Source organism: Hydractinia symbiolongicarpus, chromosome 6 (genome assembly GCF_029227915.1).
Source record: "Hydractinia symbiolongicarpus strain clone_291-10 chromosome 6, HSymV2.1, whole genome shotgun sequence".
Classification (NCBI taxonomy): domain Eukaryota; kingdom Metazoa; phylum Cnidaria; class Hydrozoa; order Anthoathecata; family Hydractiniidae; genus Hydractinia; species Hydractinia symbiolongicarpus.
This window is the reverse complement of record NC_079880.1, coordinates 11,790,375-11,805,067: the sequence shown is the minus strand read 5'-3', so window position 1 is coordinate 11,805,067 and position 14,693 is coordinate 11,790,375. Positions and strand designations below refer to the sequence as shown.

Sequence of the window (14,693 nt, the reverse complement as noted above, 5' to 3'; positions counted from 1 at the left end):
AGACACTTCATTAGGTACAACACGTGACTAATTACTTTTTTGTAAGACTTAAAAAGAAACATTTAAATAGTACCTTTAAATGTGTTTTTTTAATGTTCTGTAAAAGTTATTTTTTAATACAATATTATAATAAATATAAGCTCAATTACATTTGTACTCATTAGACGGCCACATATTGTTTATTGGAATGTTTCGTCTAACACTAAACCCGCACACAGTTCTAAAAAATTCTTAGCGATTGATTGTCACTGAGGAGCCAATTGCAATAAACATTTCAGAAATTTTCTCTAAACATTGAAAGACAATATAAATGGAGATATAAAAGTATTCTTACAATGGTGTATCAATTTAACTTTTAGAGTAGATAAAACGATCTCTTATAGTTTGGTCTTAAACTTTTCTATTCATGAATCAATTACGTACAGGGCTAGAATTACACGCCAACCCTGTTTGTCTAAATTTTTCAATTTACTAATCTATATCTAGAACAGGTATTGTTTTGTCTGTCTGTCACGCAAAATGGTAACCGCAGTAGCAAGACACATGGAATGCCGTATATAAAGGATGGATGAACAAAGCAGACTCATCCAGAGGCCACCGGCTAGTAGTTGGTAATATTAGTCAGTAATACCCTTTCCACGTTTAGTATTTCTATTTCTAACATGGAAGAATCTTAGTTGTTCTATATTTGCATTACTCTTTTAATGAAGAACGAATGACGCCGTTTTATGATCAATTAAGTATGCTATTAAATCTTCTTGTATGGACTCATAAAACGTTTCTTGCACGGCTTCTGCATAAGTCTTATTAAACTCTATACGTAACGTAGTGGCTAGTAACTACTTCCTCGTGCATCATCGACTACTTCAGGGTATCCTAATTATTATATAATGTATCTTAAGCTTCTGGTCACTCGATCGTACTACCTTGTTTTTGAGCACCATCAACTCCATCCCATATTAGGTAACAAAACAGTATGGTCATTTTTTGATCATTGACTTGAGAAGGCAGAGTTATTATGTCTCGCATTTTTTTAATCCTTTTTCGTGAAAAAACCTAAAATTACATTCTTATACCTTAAACTCGTTAGTTAGATCTAGGGAACTATTTTATTCAGCATTGACGATGTAGCCAAAAAACATGTAAACACAGGGTTAAATAAGGTTAGGTAAGTACTTGCCTTATTTTTAGTGAGTATAGACAAACTTAGTCATACTCATGATCCACAATTCAAATCGATTAATATAATGAGACATGACTAAGATTCTTAAATCAACCAAAAACGGAATGTGAAACCCAATTGATTTGGCTTAATAATACAATATGGTCAGTTAAGTTAATATGACGCATTGTCGTAAAATTGATACTTTGTCCTGTAGAAATGCACAATCATTTCTGTAGTAAAAGTGCGGGATCATTTACAAAACCCATGGGAAATCTAAATACAATAATTGCACTAATAAAAATTTCCAAATATGGTGATCTTTGCGGCAACAATGCTTGGCATTAACTTTAACGGGAAAGTGATTCGAGTGGCCCAGCTACTTTCGTAGTCAAGTTTTACAGAAAGAGACTCTTTTCTGTTATTCTGGAGATAAAAACATACGCAGAAAGGTAGAGAAACGTACATAAATCTTTCATTAAAACAATATGTAACCCATTATTTTCTATAAGAATAAAAAGAGAATCATGCTATTTTAACAACACTTTTTATTTTACATTTCATGTCTAGCAAAATGATAATTCAGAGAGACAGAGAATCTAAATACTGAGAACTTAATAGGTCGACGCTTACTGAAAATTTATTGGCACGTAAAATGAAAAATGCAGGAAGCATTATCCAAACGCTTTGCCCGTCCAAGATTTAACGGAAAGTAAACTTTCCTTTGCATTAATGATGTCATAGCTGACTGAAATATCAAGAAAAGTACATCAAGTTTTCATTAAAAAAACAGGTAGTCAATTGCTTTTTCGTAAGAATGAACAAAAAGTCATTCAAATGATAGCTTCAAACGTCATCTTTTTTCTTTTCTCAGACGTTCCCTAAAGTCATCTAATTGAATAATATAATTAATATAAACTAAATTTTGTATTCAGTAGAAAACCAGATATTGCTTTATCCAATAATTAATGCCTCATTAAATCCTGGGAAATTAGAAATCAGAACCTGCTAAGTCACGTTAGCATACGTCAGTATTGGAAATAAACCAAAAAAATTAACGGAAATGATATCAATGTACTTAACATCTTTAACTAGGTGTTCACTAATGAGTCAAGAAATTAATATATTCTGCTTAGTAATACACAGGAAAAATTATGCACCTATAGATAGTATAAAAGAGGCTTGTTTCAAAAGTACAAATCATACACAACTGAACAGAAGCATCTGAAAAGACATTCTTGAAGCTTTAAAGTTAACTTTTCTTAAAATGAAGCTGCTAGTAGCAACATTGTTTGTAATGGAACTATATGGTAAGAACATGTTACTAAACGGTTTCTTTTGTGATGTTTAGAATTGATTTTGCAAAAGAATTTGCTACAATTCCTTACAAGTATTAATACCATATAATTACATGCTATATCTTGATCCTTTAGTCACTCTCGGCTTGCCATCGTATAATGAAAACGAGGGTGCTGCTATGGATGACATTTTAAAAGTAAATGGAGATAACCGTAAGTAAAACTTAAATGTCCAAGTTGTCCGTTAGGGCAAAAGTAAATCAACGGGAATGCTAGATCTATGTTTTTTTTTCAAATTTTGTAATAGCGAATTAACACTTCTCGTTGCTATTGATTCCATCTGTATTACAAAAAGATAAAATACTAACAAATTAAAGGACGAGCTAAATTATCATAAAATTGTTACTTCTTTTTATTTATCCTCTTCGAATATTTAGAGTATTTGTATGGCGACGAGATTTTAACAGAAGAACAAAAGGAAGAATTCTCCCCAGATAAAACAAGTTCTGGTAGAAGTGAAAGAAAAAGACGTGGTTTAACAAGGAATGCTATAAGAGCTAGATGGCCGAACAAAGAAATGCACTATACAATTTCTAACGATTACAGTAAGGATTTCAGTAGCATTTTGTTCTAAAATTGAAGAAGTATTATATGATGCCTAAAAATACAACTTTTTGACACTGATATTACTTCTGCTTCCAGCAAATGCGCAGAAGGACACCATTAGAGCCGCAATAGGGTCAATCGCATCAAGATCATGTGTCCGTTTTACTGAACATGCCCTTGGAAGTGCTCCAAGAGATCATGTGGCTATTCGCTCAGGAACAGGGTAAATTGAATTTCCTAACTCATGCTGCTTTAACTAAATATTATTAGTGTTTTTGTGTAAGTATACTTACACTGTAAAGAAACTATTGATCTTTAACACCACATAAATGTCTTTACAAATGTTAAAAAGCCGTATTAATTAATTAACTTTTTCAAAAGGTGTTCATCATTTATTGGAAGAATCGGTGGAAGCCAACAACTGTCTCTACGAACAGACGGCTGCGTTTTTACTGGAACTATAATCCATGAAGTCCTGCATGCTCTTGGATTCTTTCACGAACAATCAAGAGAAGACCGAGATCAATTTGTTACAATCAATACTCAAAACATAGAAAAAGGCAAGGAAACTAATTTTAACAGAGCAGCAACGAACAGTTTAGGTGTTCAGTACGATCCTCAATCAGTGATGCACTACAGCAAGTAAGTTATTAAGTGTTAATTTGAAATCCGTAACTAAACAATCACTCACGGTTCTATATGAATAACAATGTGTATAAAACGGTAATCTCTATACACAATTATGTACGCTTTTTGTTTTTCAATAGTGGATGGAATTGGAATAGGAAGGAAGCTATTTTTGCTTAATTTATTGTGACGAATGTTGTGCATTTATTCATACTGGTTCTTTTCATTTTAGTCGCGCATTTTCTAATGGAAACGGTCCAACTATTGTATGGAAACAAAACCCATCCCTAAGACTTGGTGGACGTGTTCTAACAGATAAAGACGTAGAACAGCTAAATTTATTTTACGAGTGTTCCAATCCTATAACAACCTCAACAACAACAAGATCAAGACCAACTACCACCACAACAACCAGGAGAACCACAACAACACGAAGAAGTACTTCGTCAACTACCAGAAGTACAACATCAACAACTAAATCCACTGCATCAACAACCCGCTCAACCCGAGGTAGGAACTGATAAATTTCTCAAGCATTGTTTTTTGTGATGTGCATAGTGTGACTGGTGTTACACATAGTGTACCTGTAGACGAAATATGTAGGTAAAAAATTGCAATGACCTTAGCGTCATATTAATATAGAGAACCGCCGTTAGATAATTGGTGTGACATCATTAACGCCAGCACATTTACTCACGCATAGTTTAACATACTGCCTGTCTCTTACTTTTTCAGCTTGCGGCGATATAGCAAGAGGATGTTTCCTGTTGGAAGGCCGAGAATCAATATATTGCGGATTCTATGGACCTTCCTGTCCACGAACATGTGGTTTGTGTACTGGACCGGCCAGTGAGAGATGTCTCAATTTTCGTGATTCATATAGTAGTACATATTGTGCTGGACTCACACAATTTGGCAGTTGTCGATCAAGCAGCTCGGTAAAGAGTGCGTGTACTCGAACCTGTTGTGATCGTGGTGAATACTTTCAAAATTAAGAGATTATAACCTTTTTTATGCTTCTTAGTTATGTTTTTTGGCTATTCAACAAATAAGCTCTACAGTGCATACAACAATTATTCTAAATTTCTGGTCTGAACCTATTCACACAGTGTTTCACTGAAAGGCCTGAGATTTATGCGGTATTGGTTTTGAAAAGACATATAAATTTACATAGTTTTTATTAAAATATTTAACTTTTTTTATTGGAAATTAACGTTGTATCATGACTATGGCTATTGAAAGGACGCAGAAATTTATAAGTTCATTTAAATACCTGTTCATTCCCCTTATTTATTTTATTCTATTTATATTTTTACAGAAATATACTATTACTACTTTATATTGTTGTTATTTATATTGTTGAATTGGCTTACATAACTACATTGATATAGCCACCTACTTAGATTTTGAAACTATCTCTTCAATAGAAAGAATATTGAACTTTCGTTGCCTATGCTGTTAACAATTTTTTATGCATTTGTGATAAAGGCGTGCGTAAATTTAGCAGCGACTTTAGGCTTTGCTATTAGAAATAGAAAATCCTGTAGAGAGAGGTAATATGGACTTGAACTTTATAGATCACAGAGATCAAATCCATATTTTTTGAATTACGTAACACGGATAACATAAATGGTAAGTGCTGTAGTTTTATTTTGAGTTCAAAAAATGTGTTGGTTGGATTTTAATAAATAAAATACTGTGATCATATAATAGCTAACTCAATTAATTTCCTGACTTAAATTGAAAAAAAACAATGAACCATAATTGGCAATGAAGATTTGTGTGTAACAGGATTACCAATTTTAGTACTTTACCTGTATTCCCCTACTGCAATACCATTAAATCGGATTCCTTAACGTCTTAATTCCAACAATGATATAATTACTTCAAGTTGTTCCCGCTGAAGTGGATAAAAAAATAGAAATAGATAAAAATACTGACAATATATTGTTTAATTGATATAACTTTAGAGGCATTATATGTTGCTGAACCAGTTTGATCAATTATTGGTCTCAGTTTCAGTGTATCTAATTTGATCTCTTGAACACCTTGGAACTTGTGAGTTTTTGCAGTGGCAAAAAATCGAGCTTGTTGATATGATTGTAGACGCATGTTGTGATACTCAGGATGCTTTTTATAATGTCTATAAAGGAAATTTTGAAAACATGCTAAGTTGTTGTGTGCAGTATCTGCTGTTTGATCATTTCCTTTTGAAATACCTTCATTAATCATAACATCAATTAAAGTTAAGTTAAGTTGCGCTCCGAGAAACTGTTTAAGGAGGAAAATTTTGGAGGCATTCTATAAAAAGTCGTTAAGGCCTGTTCTTGACAAACAAGTCTAAAAGATTACTACTTTTCCATAACGGCGTGACGTAAAAATATATTTTCTTATTACGACGTTAATGTACTTTTATTTTATTTTCTAATCTACTCATCTCAGTATTCACAGTCCTTTGAGAGTTTCAGCATAAATTTTATCATATATATAGTGGTTTTATTGTATAGCAGTGTTACTTACCTGACTTTGTAAAATTACGAAATAATTACGAAAAGCTTGGTGTATATTTATTGTAAATTTCGTATGTTCTTTTATAGTATAATCCTACTATGGCGAAGAAAACATTATATTGTCAGTATTTTTATCTATTTCTATTTTTTTATTCACTTCAGCGGGAACAACTTGAAGTAATTATATCATTGTTGGAATTAAGATGTTAAGGAATACGATTTAATGGTATTGCAGTAGGGGAATACAGGTAAAGTACTAAAATTGGTAATCCTGTTACACACAAATCTTCATTGCCAATTATGGTTCATTGTTTTTTTTCAATTTAAGTCAGGAAATTAATTGAGTTAGCTATTATGTGATCACAGTATTTTATTTATTAAAATCCAACCAACACATTTTTTGAACTCAAAATAAAACTACAGCACTTACCATTTATGTTATCCGTGTTACGTAATTCAAAAAATACGGATTTGATCTCTGTGATCTATAAAGTTCAAGTCCATATTACCTCTCTCTACAGGATTTTCTATTTCTAATAGCAAAGCCTAAAGTCGCTGCTAAATTTACGCACGCCTTTATCACAAATGCATAAAAAATTGTTAACAGCATAGGCAACGAAAGTTCAATATTCTTTCTATTGAAGAGATAGTTTCAAAATCTAAGTAGGTGGCTATATCAATGTAGTTATGTAAGCCAATTCAACAATATAAATAACAACAATATAAAGTAGTAATAGTATATTTCTGTAAAAATATAAATAGAATAAAATAAATAAGGGGAATGAACAGGTATTTAAATGAACTTATAAATTTCTGCGTCCTTTCAATAGCCATAGTCATGATACATCGTTAATTTCCAATAAAAAAAGTTAAATATTTTAATAAAAACTATGTAAATTTATATGTCTTTTCAAAACCAATACCGCATAAATCTCAGGCCTTTCAGTGAAACACTGTGTGAATAGGTTCAGACCAGAAATTTAGAATAATTGTTGTATGCACTGTAGAGCTTATTTGTTGAATAGCCGAAAAACATAACTAAGAAGCATAAAAAAGGTTATAATCTCTCAATTTTGAAAGTATTCACCACGATCACAACAGGTTCGAGTACACGCACTCTTTACCGAGCTGCTTGAACGACAACTGCCAAATTGTGTGAGTCCAGCACAATATGTACTACTATATGAATCACGAAAATTGAGACATCTCTCACTGGCAGGTCCAGTACACAAACCACATGTTCGTGGACAGGAAGGTCCATAGAATCCGCAATATATTGATTCTCGGCCTTCCAACAGGAAACATCCTCTTGCTATATCGCCGCAAGCTGAAAAAGTAAGAGACAGGCAGTATGTTAAACTATGCGTGAGTAAATGTGCTGGCGTTAATGATGTCACACCAATTATCTAACGGCGGTTCTCTATATTAATATGACGCTAAGGTCATTGCAATTTTTTACCTACATATTTCGTCTACAGGTACACTATGTGTAACACCAGTCACACTATGCACATCACAAAAACACAATGCTTGAGAAATTTATCAGTTCCTACCTCGGGTTGAGCGGGTTGTTGATGCAGTGGATTTAGTTGTTGATGTTGTACTTCTGGTAGTTGACGAAGTACTTCTTCGTGTTGTTGTGGTTCTCCTGGTTGTTGTGGTGGTAGTTGGTCTTGATCTTGTTGTTGTTGAGGTTGTTATAGGATTGGAACACTCGTAAAATAAATTTAGCTGTTCTACGTCTTTATCTGTTAGAACACGTCCACCAAGTCTTAGGGATGGGTTTTGTTTCCATACAATAGTTGGACCGTTTCCATTAGAAAATGCGCGACTAAAATGAAAAGAACCAGTATGAATAAATGCACAATAAATTAAGCAAAAATAGCTTCCTTCCTATTCCAATTCCATCCACTATTGAAAAACAAAAAGCGTACATAATTGTGTATAGAGATTACCGTTTTATACACATTGTTATTCATATAGAACCGAGAGTGATTGTTTAGTTACGGATTTCAAATTAACACTTAATAACTTACTTGCTGTAATGCATCACTGATTGAGGATCGTACTGAACACCTAAACTGTTCGTTGCTGCTCTGTTAAAATTAGTTTCCTTGCCTTTTTCTATGTTTTGAGTATTGATTGTAACAAATTGATCTCGGTCTTCTCTTGATTGTTCGTGAAAGAATCCAAGAGCATGCAGGACTTCATGGATTATAGTTCCAGTAAAAACGCAGCCGTCTGTTCGTAGAGACAGTTGTTGGCTTCCACCGATTCTTCCAATAAATGATGAACACCTTTTGAAAAAATTAATTAATTAATACGGTTTTTTAACATTTGTAAAGACATTTATGTGGTGTTAAAGATCAATAGTTTCTTTACAGTGTAAGTATACTTACACAAAAACACTAATAATATTTAGTTAAAGCAGCATGAGTTAGGAAATTCAATTTACCCTGTTCCTGAGCGAATAGCCACATGATCTCTTGGAGCACTTCCAAGGGCATGTTCAGTAAAACGTACACATGATCTTGATGCGATTGACCCTATTGCGGCTCTAATGGTGTCCTTCTGCGCATTTGCTGGAAGCAGAAGTAATATCAGTGTCAAAAAGTTGTATTTTTAGGCATCATATAATACTTCTTCAATTTTAGAACAAAATTCTACTGAAATCCTTACTGTAATCGTTAGAAATTGTATAGTGCATTTCTTTGTTCGGCCATCTAGCTCTTATAGCATTCCTTGTTAAACCACGTCTTTTTCTTTCACTTCTACCAGAACTTGTTTTATCTGGGGAGAATTCTTCCTTTTGTTCTTCTGTTAAAATCTCGTCGCCATACAAATACTCTAAATATTCGAACAGGATAAATAAAAAGAAGTAACAATTTTATGATAATTTAGCTCGTCCTTTAATTTGTTAGTATTTTATCTTTTTGTAATACAGATGGAAACAATAGCAACGAGAAGTGTTAATTCGCTATTACAAAATTTGAAAAAAAAACATGGATCTAGCATTCCCGTTGATTTACTTTTGCCATAACGGACAACTTGGACAAATAAGTTTTACTTACGGTTATCTCCATTTACTTTTAAAATGTCATCCATAGCAGCACCCTCGTTTTCATTATACGATGGCAAGCCGAGAGCGACTAAAGGATCAAGATATAGCATGTAATTATATGGTATTAATACTTGTAAGGAACTGTAGCAAATTCTTTTGCAAAATCAATTCTAAACATCACAAAAGAAACCGTATAGTAACATGTTCTTACCATATAGTTCCATTACAAACAATGTTGCTACTAGCAGCTTCATTTTAAGCAAAGTTAACTTTAAAGCTTCAAGAATGTCTTTTCAGATGCTTCTGTTCAGTTGTGTATGATTTCTACTTTTGAAACAAGCCTCTTTTATACTATGTATAGGTGCATAATTTTTCCTGTGTATTACTAAGCAGAATATATTAATTTCTTGACTCATTAGTGAACACCTAGTTAAAAATGTTAAGTACATTGATATCATTTCCGTTAATTTTTTGGTTTATTTCCAATACTGACGTATGCTAACGTGACTTAGCAGGTTCTGATTTCTAATTTCCCAGGATTTAATCAGGCATTAATTATTGCATAAAGCAATATCTAGTTTTCTAATGAATACAAAATTAAGTTTATATTAATTATATTATTCAATTAGATGACTTTAGGGAACGTCTGAGAAAAGAAAAAAGATAACATTTGAAGCTACCATTTGAATGACTTTCTGTTCATTCTTACGAAAAAGCAATTGACTACCTGTTTTTTTAATGAAAGCCTGATGTACTTTTCTTGATATTTCAGTCAGCTATGACATCATGAATGCAAAGGAAAGTTTACTTTCCGTTAAATCTTGGACGTGCAAAGCGTTTGGATAATGCTTCCTGCATTTTTCATTTTACGTGCCAATAAATTTTCAGTAAGCGTTGACCTATTAAGTTCTCAGTATTTAGATTCTCTGTCTCTCTGAATTATCATTTTGCTAGACATGAAATGTAAAATAAAAAGTGTTGTTAAAATAGCATATGATTCTCTTTTTATTCTTACAGAAAATAATGGGTTACATATTGTTTTAATGAAAGATTTATGTACGTTTCTCTACATTTCTGCGTAAGTTTTTATCTCCAGAATAACAGAAAAGAGTCTCTTTCCGTAAAACTTGACTACGAAAGTAGCTGGGCCACTCGAATCACTTTCCCGTTAAAATTAATCCCAAGCATTGTTGCCGCGAAGATCACCATATTTGGAAATTTTTATTAGTGCAATTATTGTATTTAGATTTCCCATGGGTTTTGTAAATGATCCCGCACTTTTACTACAGAAATGATTGTGCATTTCTACAGGACAAAGTATCAATTTTACGACAATGCGTCATATTAACTTAACTGACCATATTGTATTATTAAGCCAAATCAATTGGGTTTCACATTCCGTTATTGGTTGATTTAAGAATCTTAGTCATGTCTCATTATATTAATCGATTTGAATGGCGGATCATGAGTATAACAAAGTTTGTCTATACTCACTAAAAATATGGCAAGTATTTACCTAACCTTATTTAACCCTGTGTTTACATGTTTTTTGGCTCCATCGTCAATGGTGAATAAAATAGTTCCCTAGATCTATCTAACGAGTTCAAGGTATAAGAATGTAATTTTAGGTTTTTTCACGAAAAAGGATTAAAAAAATGCGAGACATAATAACTCTGCCTTCTCAAGTCAATGATCAAAAATTGACCATACTGTTTTGTTATCTAATATGGGATGGAGTTGATGGTACTCAAAAACAAGGTAGTACGATCGAGTGACCAGAAGCTTAAGATACATTATATAATAATTAGGATACCCTGAAGGAGTCGATGATGCACGAGGGAGTAGTTACTAGCCACTACGTTACGTATAGAGTTTAATAAGACTTATGCAAAAGTCGTGCAAGAAACGTTACCTAAGTCCATACAAGAACACTTAATAGCATACTAAAACGGCGTCATTTGTTCGTCATTGAGTGACGCAAATATAGTACTACTAAAATTTATTGTTACAGAAATACTAAATGTGGAAAAGATGTTTTCAACTGATATTACTAACTATTAGTTACTGAGAAAATTTAGACAAACAGGGTGGGCGTGTCGTTAAGCCATGTAGGTGCTAAAATATTTACTTGTCATTGGCTGCCCGATGACAAACAAAAGCTAAGGTTTAAAGTTAGAAGAAAGACGGGCAAGAAGAACTTTACAATATGAGGTCAAAATAGCCGCCAAGAACAAACTTTAACAAACAAAATAATCACATCAGGTACTTCACAATAAACTAGCTCTATAAACTTAATTACATGTTATAATGAGTTACTGCAAATATTTATAATTAAAATATATCTAAGATAGCGATTTTCAAGCGATTTTAAGCGGTTCAAATAAAGTATATAGTTATCTTTGTTCAGAATAAAATTTACGTAATTCTGTTAGACAACAAATACAGATATGCAAAAATAATGAGGGGGAAATGTTGAATGAAATATTGATCCTAGTTATTTCTTTGTTTTCTGAAAAGAAAAATGCTTCGTAGCTTCAGTAATAGTAACACTAATGCTGCAAGCATCTAGTAAGTATTTCCATATGAAGCAAGAAATTATCAGTCAAAATTATTATCAGATTAACCATTGAAGCGATTAGTGAATCACGATATCGAACGGAAGTATTAGCTAAAGAATAACTTCTAATTGTTACAACTCATTATTCATTAATTACTTCAATTGCATTTGCCAGCAATTATTTCTCTTTCCGCAACGAGTGCTTCTCCAAAATTTTCATTTAATGTTTTTTTCTGTGACAGTTGCATTTTTGTAGTGAAATGGATCCTATTATTTTTCATGTTATAAATAAACGAGAACGACCAGTACCGATTATATGACGAATATATGCACGGCTGCGTATCTTGTTGACAGGTACCGGTGCATATACTCAAGCAAACTACTTGTTAAGGCCATCGACACAGGAATAAAAGTGAAGGGCCATATTAGTTTTCATCCTTTTGTCGTTGTATGTAACTATATTAGCCGAAATTGTTCCAATTTAAGCAATTAGAGACCTTGTTATAAAAAATGCCAGTAAAAATACATAGAAAGAATAGAAATATTTTGACATAAAGAAACTTGATTATTATACCAGGAGTAGCGTTTAAGTATTAATAACTAAATCAGAAAACTAAATACGTCGCTTTTTCCTTTACAGGATAGGGTTACTAACAAATCCTTGGAAATATATGGGGAAATCTGTTCTTGTTAAGCTCGGTTCCTAGCAATAGAAGACATATAATATTAGAGGCCGTTAGAGAACCTCATTCTGTAAGGGAAGTATAAGAAACTTAGTAATACAATCCTCCTACAATAAAATTCTAGCTTTTTAACAACAGTAAAAATCATTTTTGACGGCCTTCGTTCTTAACCTGATTTTCTACCAGAGTAATTACCAATTTTTTTACGGCTGTTGCTTAACATCTAGACAGTTTGTAGGCATTATATGTGTTATAACCCACGCGCTGAATACCAAATAAGGCAAAGCTGTAGATTTTATGTAATAACTTTGAAGTATTATTTAGAGATTAAATTGTGGTCACATTTCATTATTTATTGTAAGCTGTAAGCAATTGACAAAATTCTTAAAATGACGTCACACCTGCTGTCATAGTGATTCATCGGTAAACAAGTGGTCGGTACAAAATGAATGCTTAAATGTTTTTTTTTTCAAATAAATAAAAATTTTCCTTTCTAACATTTTTAAACCCTCAGGGCTACTTATTAGATATTCAACATTTTTCGCTGATTTATGACTCGATTTTAGCATCCTGTTCTTAAAAGTTTTGTCGACTCTCGATGATTCCTTTGTCTATTTTAAAGATAGGTTCCAAGTTAAATTTCAAAATATTGGAATATTTTTAAATTACATAGACGACAGTTTTGTGGAAGCAACACTCAACCTAATAAAAATGATGAAAAACAGTTGTAAGGAGAACGAAAATATAAACTGATAAAAAAAGTTAAAGACATTTTTGAAAAAAAGTATGGTCCTTCGAACACTAGAAGGAAAGAAAACTCGATGAAGAAAGATAATAATCCCTAAAATGATTAAACAAAATCAAAATCATAAATGATATAATAAAGAGAAAATAATACAAAAACAACACAAAAATAAAATAATGGTTTATCTTGAATTCATAAAAAGAAAAATGTTTTTTGTTCGAGTTTTTTCTCTCCGAAAATTGTTATTAATGTTAACGTCTATGGTTAAGTTCTATGTTGCATTGCTTGTTGTCGGTGAGATAAAATGGTAACAGTGTTGGACGAATTCAGCCGTAGACTTTTTCACCGAGCTAACAACTACTTCAAATAAATATCATTGTCTGTCGAAATTTAGAGTGAAAAACGTGGCAATATCTGAAATCTAGTGTGTTTCAGCATGTAAAATACCATCGAGACAAGAAAATAACTAGTTTTTTTTATTTATTGTTTTTTTTTTATATATAGACACTACAACTTAGGTAAATGTTTACGATCTAAGGATTTAACATAACACAATTTGCGATGAAAACTCCCTCCAAATTACGGCAATTAGGCATTCCGAAATTTTCTGAAATTTTCCATGACAACCAGAAGTGATTGCGTATTTTTAGAGAAGAACGATCATGGCATTGTGCATAATTAAATTTAGAATTAGGGGAAGGTAATTATCTTCTTTTTTAACAACTTCTGGGACCTATTTTTATGTCATTTCCTCCGTTAATTACGATCCCTGAAAAAAAAATAATCACAATAAATATTCTGGGAATTGCATCGACTATATATTGATTTAAATTGAACTTCTGTTTTTCTCTAGCTTTAATAACATCTTTTTAACCTTTCCTTTTCACGTCAATTCACGAAGTTGAAGAAAACTTGAATTGACTGTAGCTGGAAGATCTTGTAATTTACAATAATAGATTTATGACTATCAATAAATTAAAAATATCCTGCTACTAATTATCTATTTATTCTTTAATTAAAAATATAATTGCAACTTTTACCGCACATGTTGACGTGTGTGTTCGTTTGTTGCTTATAATTTTTGGTAACCTTTGTTTGTCTGGCTAAGTAGCTAGTGTTTTTCACTGACCCTAAAACCCTTAATTCCTAAATCTAAGAATAATAAATAATAAAGACTACTCAATAAAGATTAGGAAAATTAAAAATCCCTCAATTTTACATTTACCAGTCCAAAAAACAATGTGTAAAGTTAAACACAAGTTATTATATGTTAAAAATATCAGATTTACTTGCTCTGTTCTTTAAAGTTAAAAAATCTCTATGCAAATTGCTTTAGTCTTTTGTAATTCTAATATACTAATATAGGGGAGAACATTTGATTAAAATGAACAACATTTTAAATTTAACATCAAAACTAAATTATTGCACGCAAATATGATACATA

At 32.1% G+C, this 14,693-nt stretch overlaps 1 protein-coding gene across 1 annotated transcript; it reads right to left on the bottom strand.

Annotated features, from left to right (window-relative positions):
• Positions 1 to 6,576: 6,576 nt before the first annotated feature.
• Positions 6,577 to 10,658, bottom strand: LOC130647305 (zinc metalloproteinase nas-4-like). The gene is made up of 7 exons (XM_057453101.1): positions 9,476 to 10,658; positions 9,275 to 9,352; positions 8,883 to 9,050; positions 8,659 to 8,785; positions 8,240 to 8,500; positions 7,757 to 8,034; positions 6,577 to 7,530 (listed from the first exon to the last, which is right to left on the bottom strand). The coding sequence occupies exons 1-7, from the start codon at positions 9,516 to 9,518 to the stop codon at positions 7,271 to 7,273; spliced, it is 1,215 nt and encodes a 404-aa protein (XP_057309084.1). The 5' UTR covers positions 9,519 to 10,658; the 3' UTR covers positions 6,577 to 7,270.
• Between the last annotated feature and the right edge of the window lie 4,035 nt (positions 10,659 to 14,693).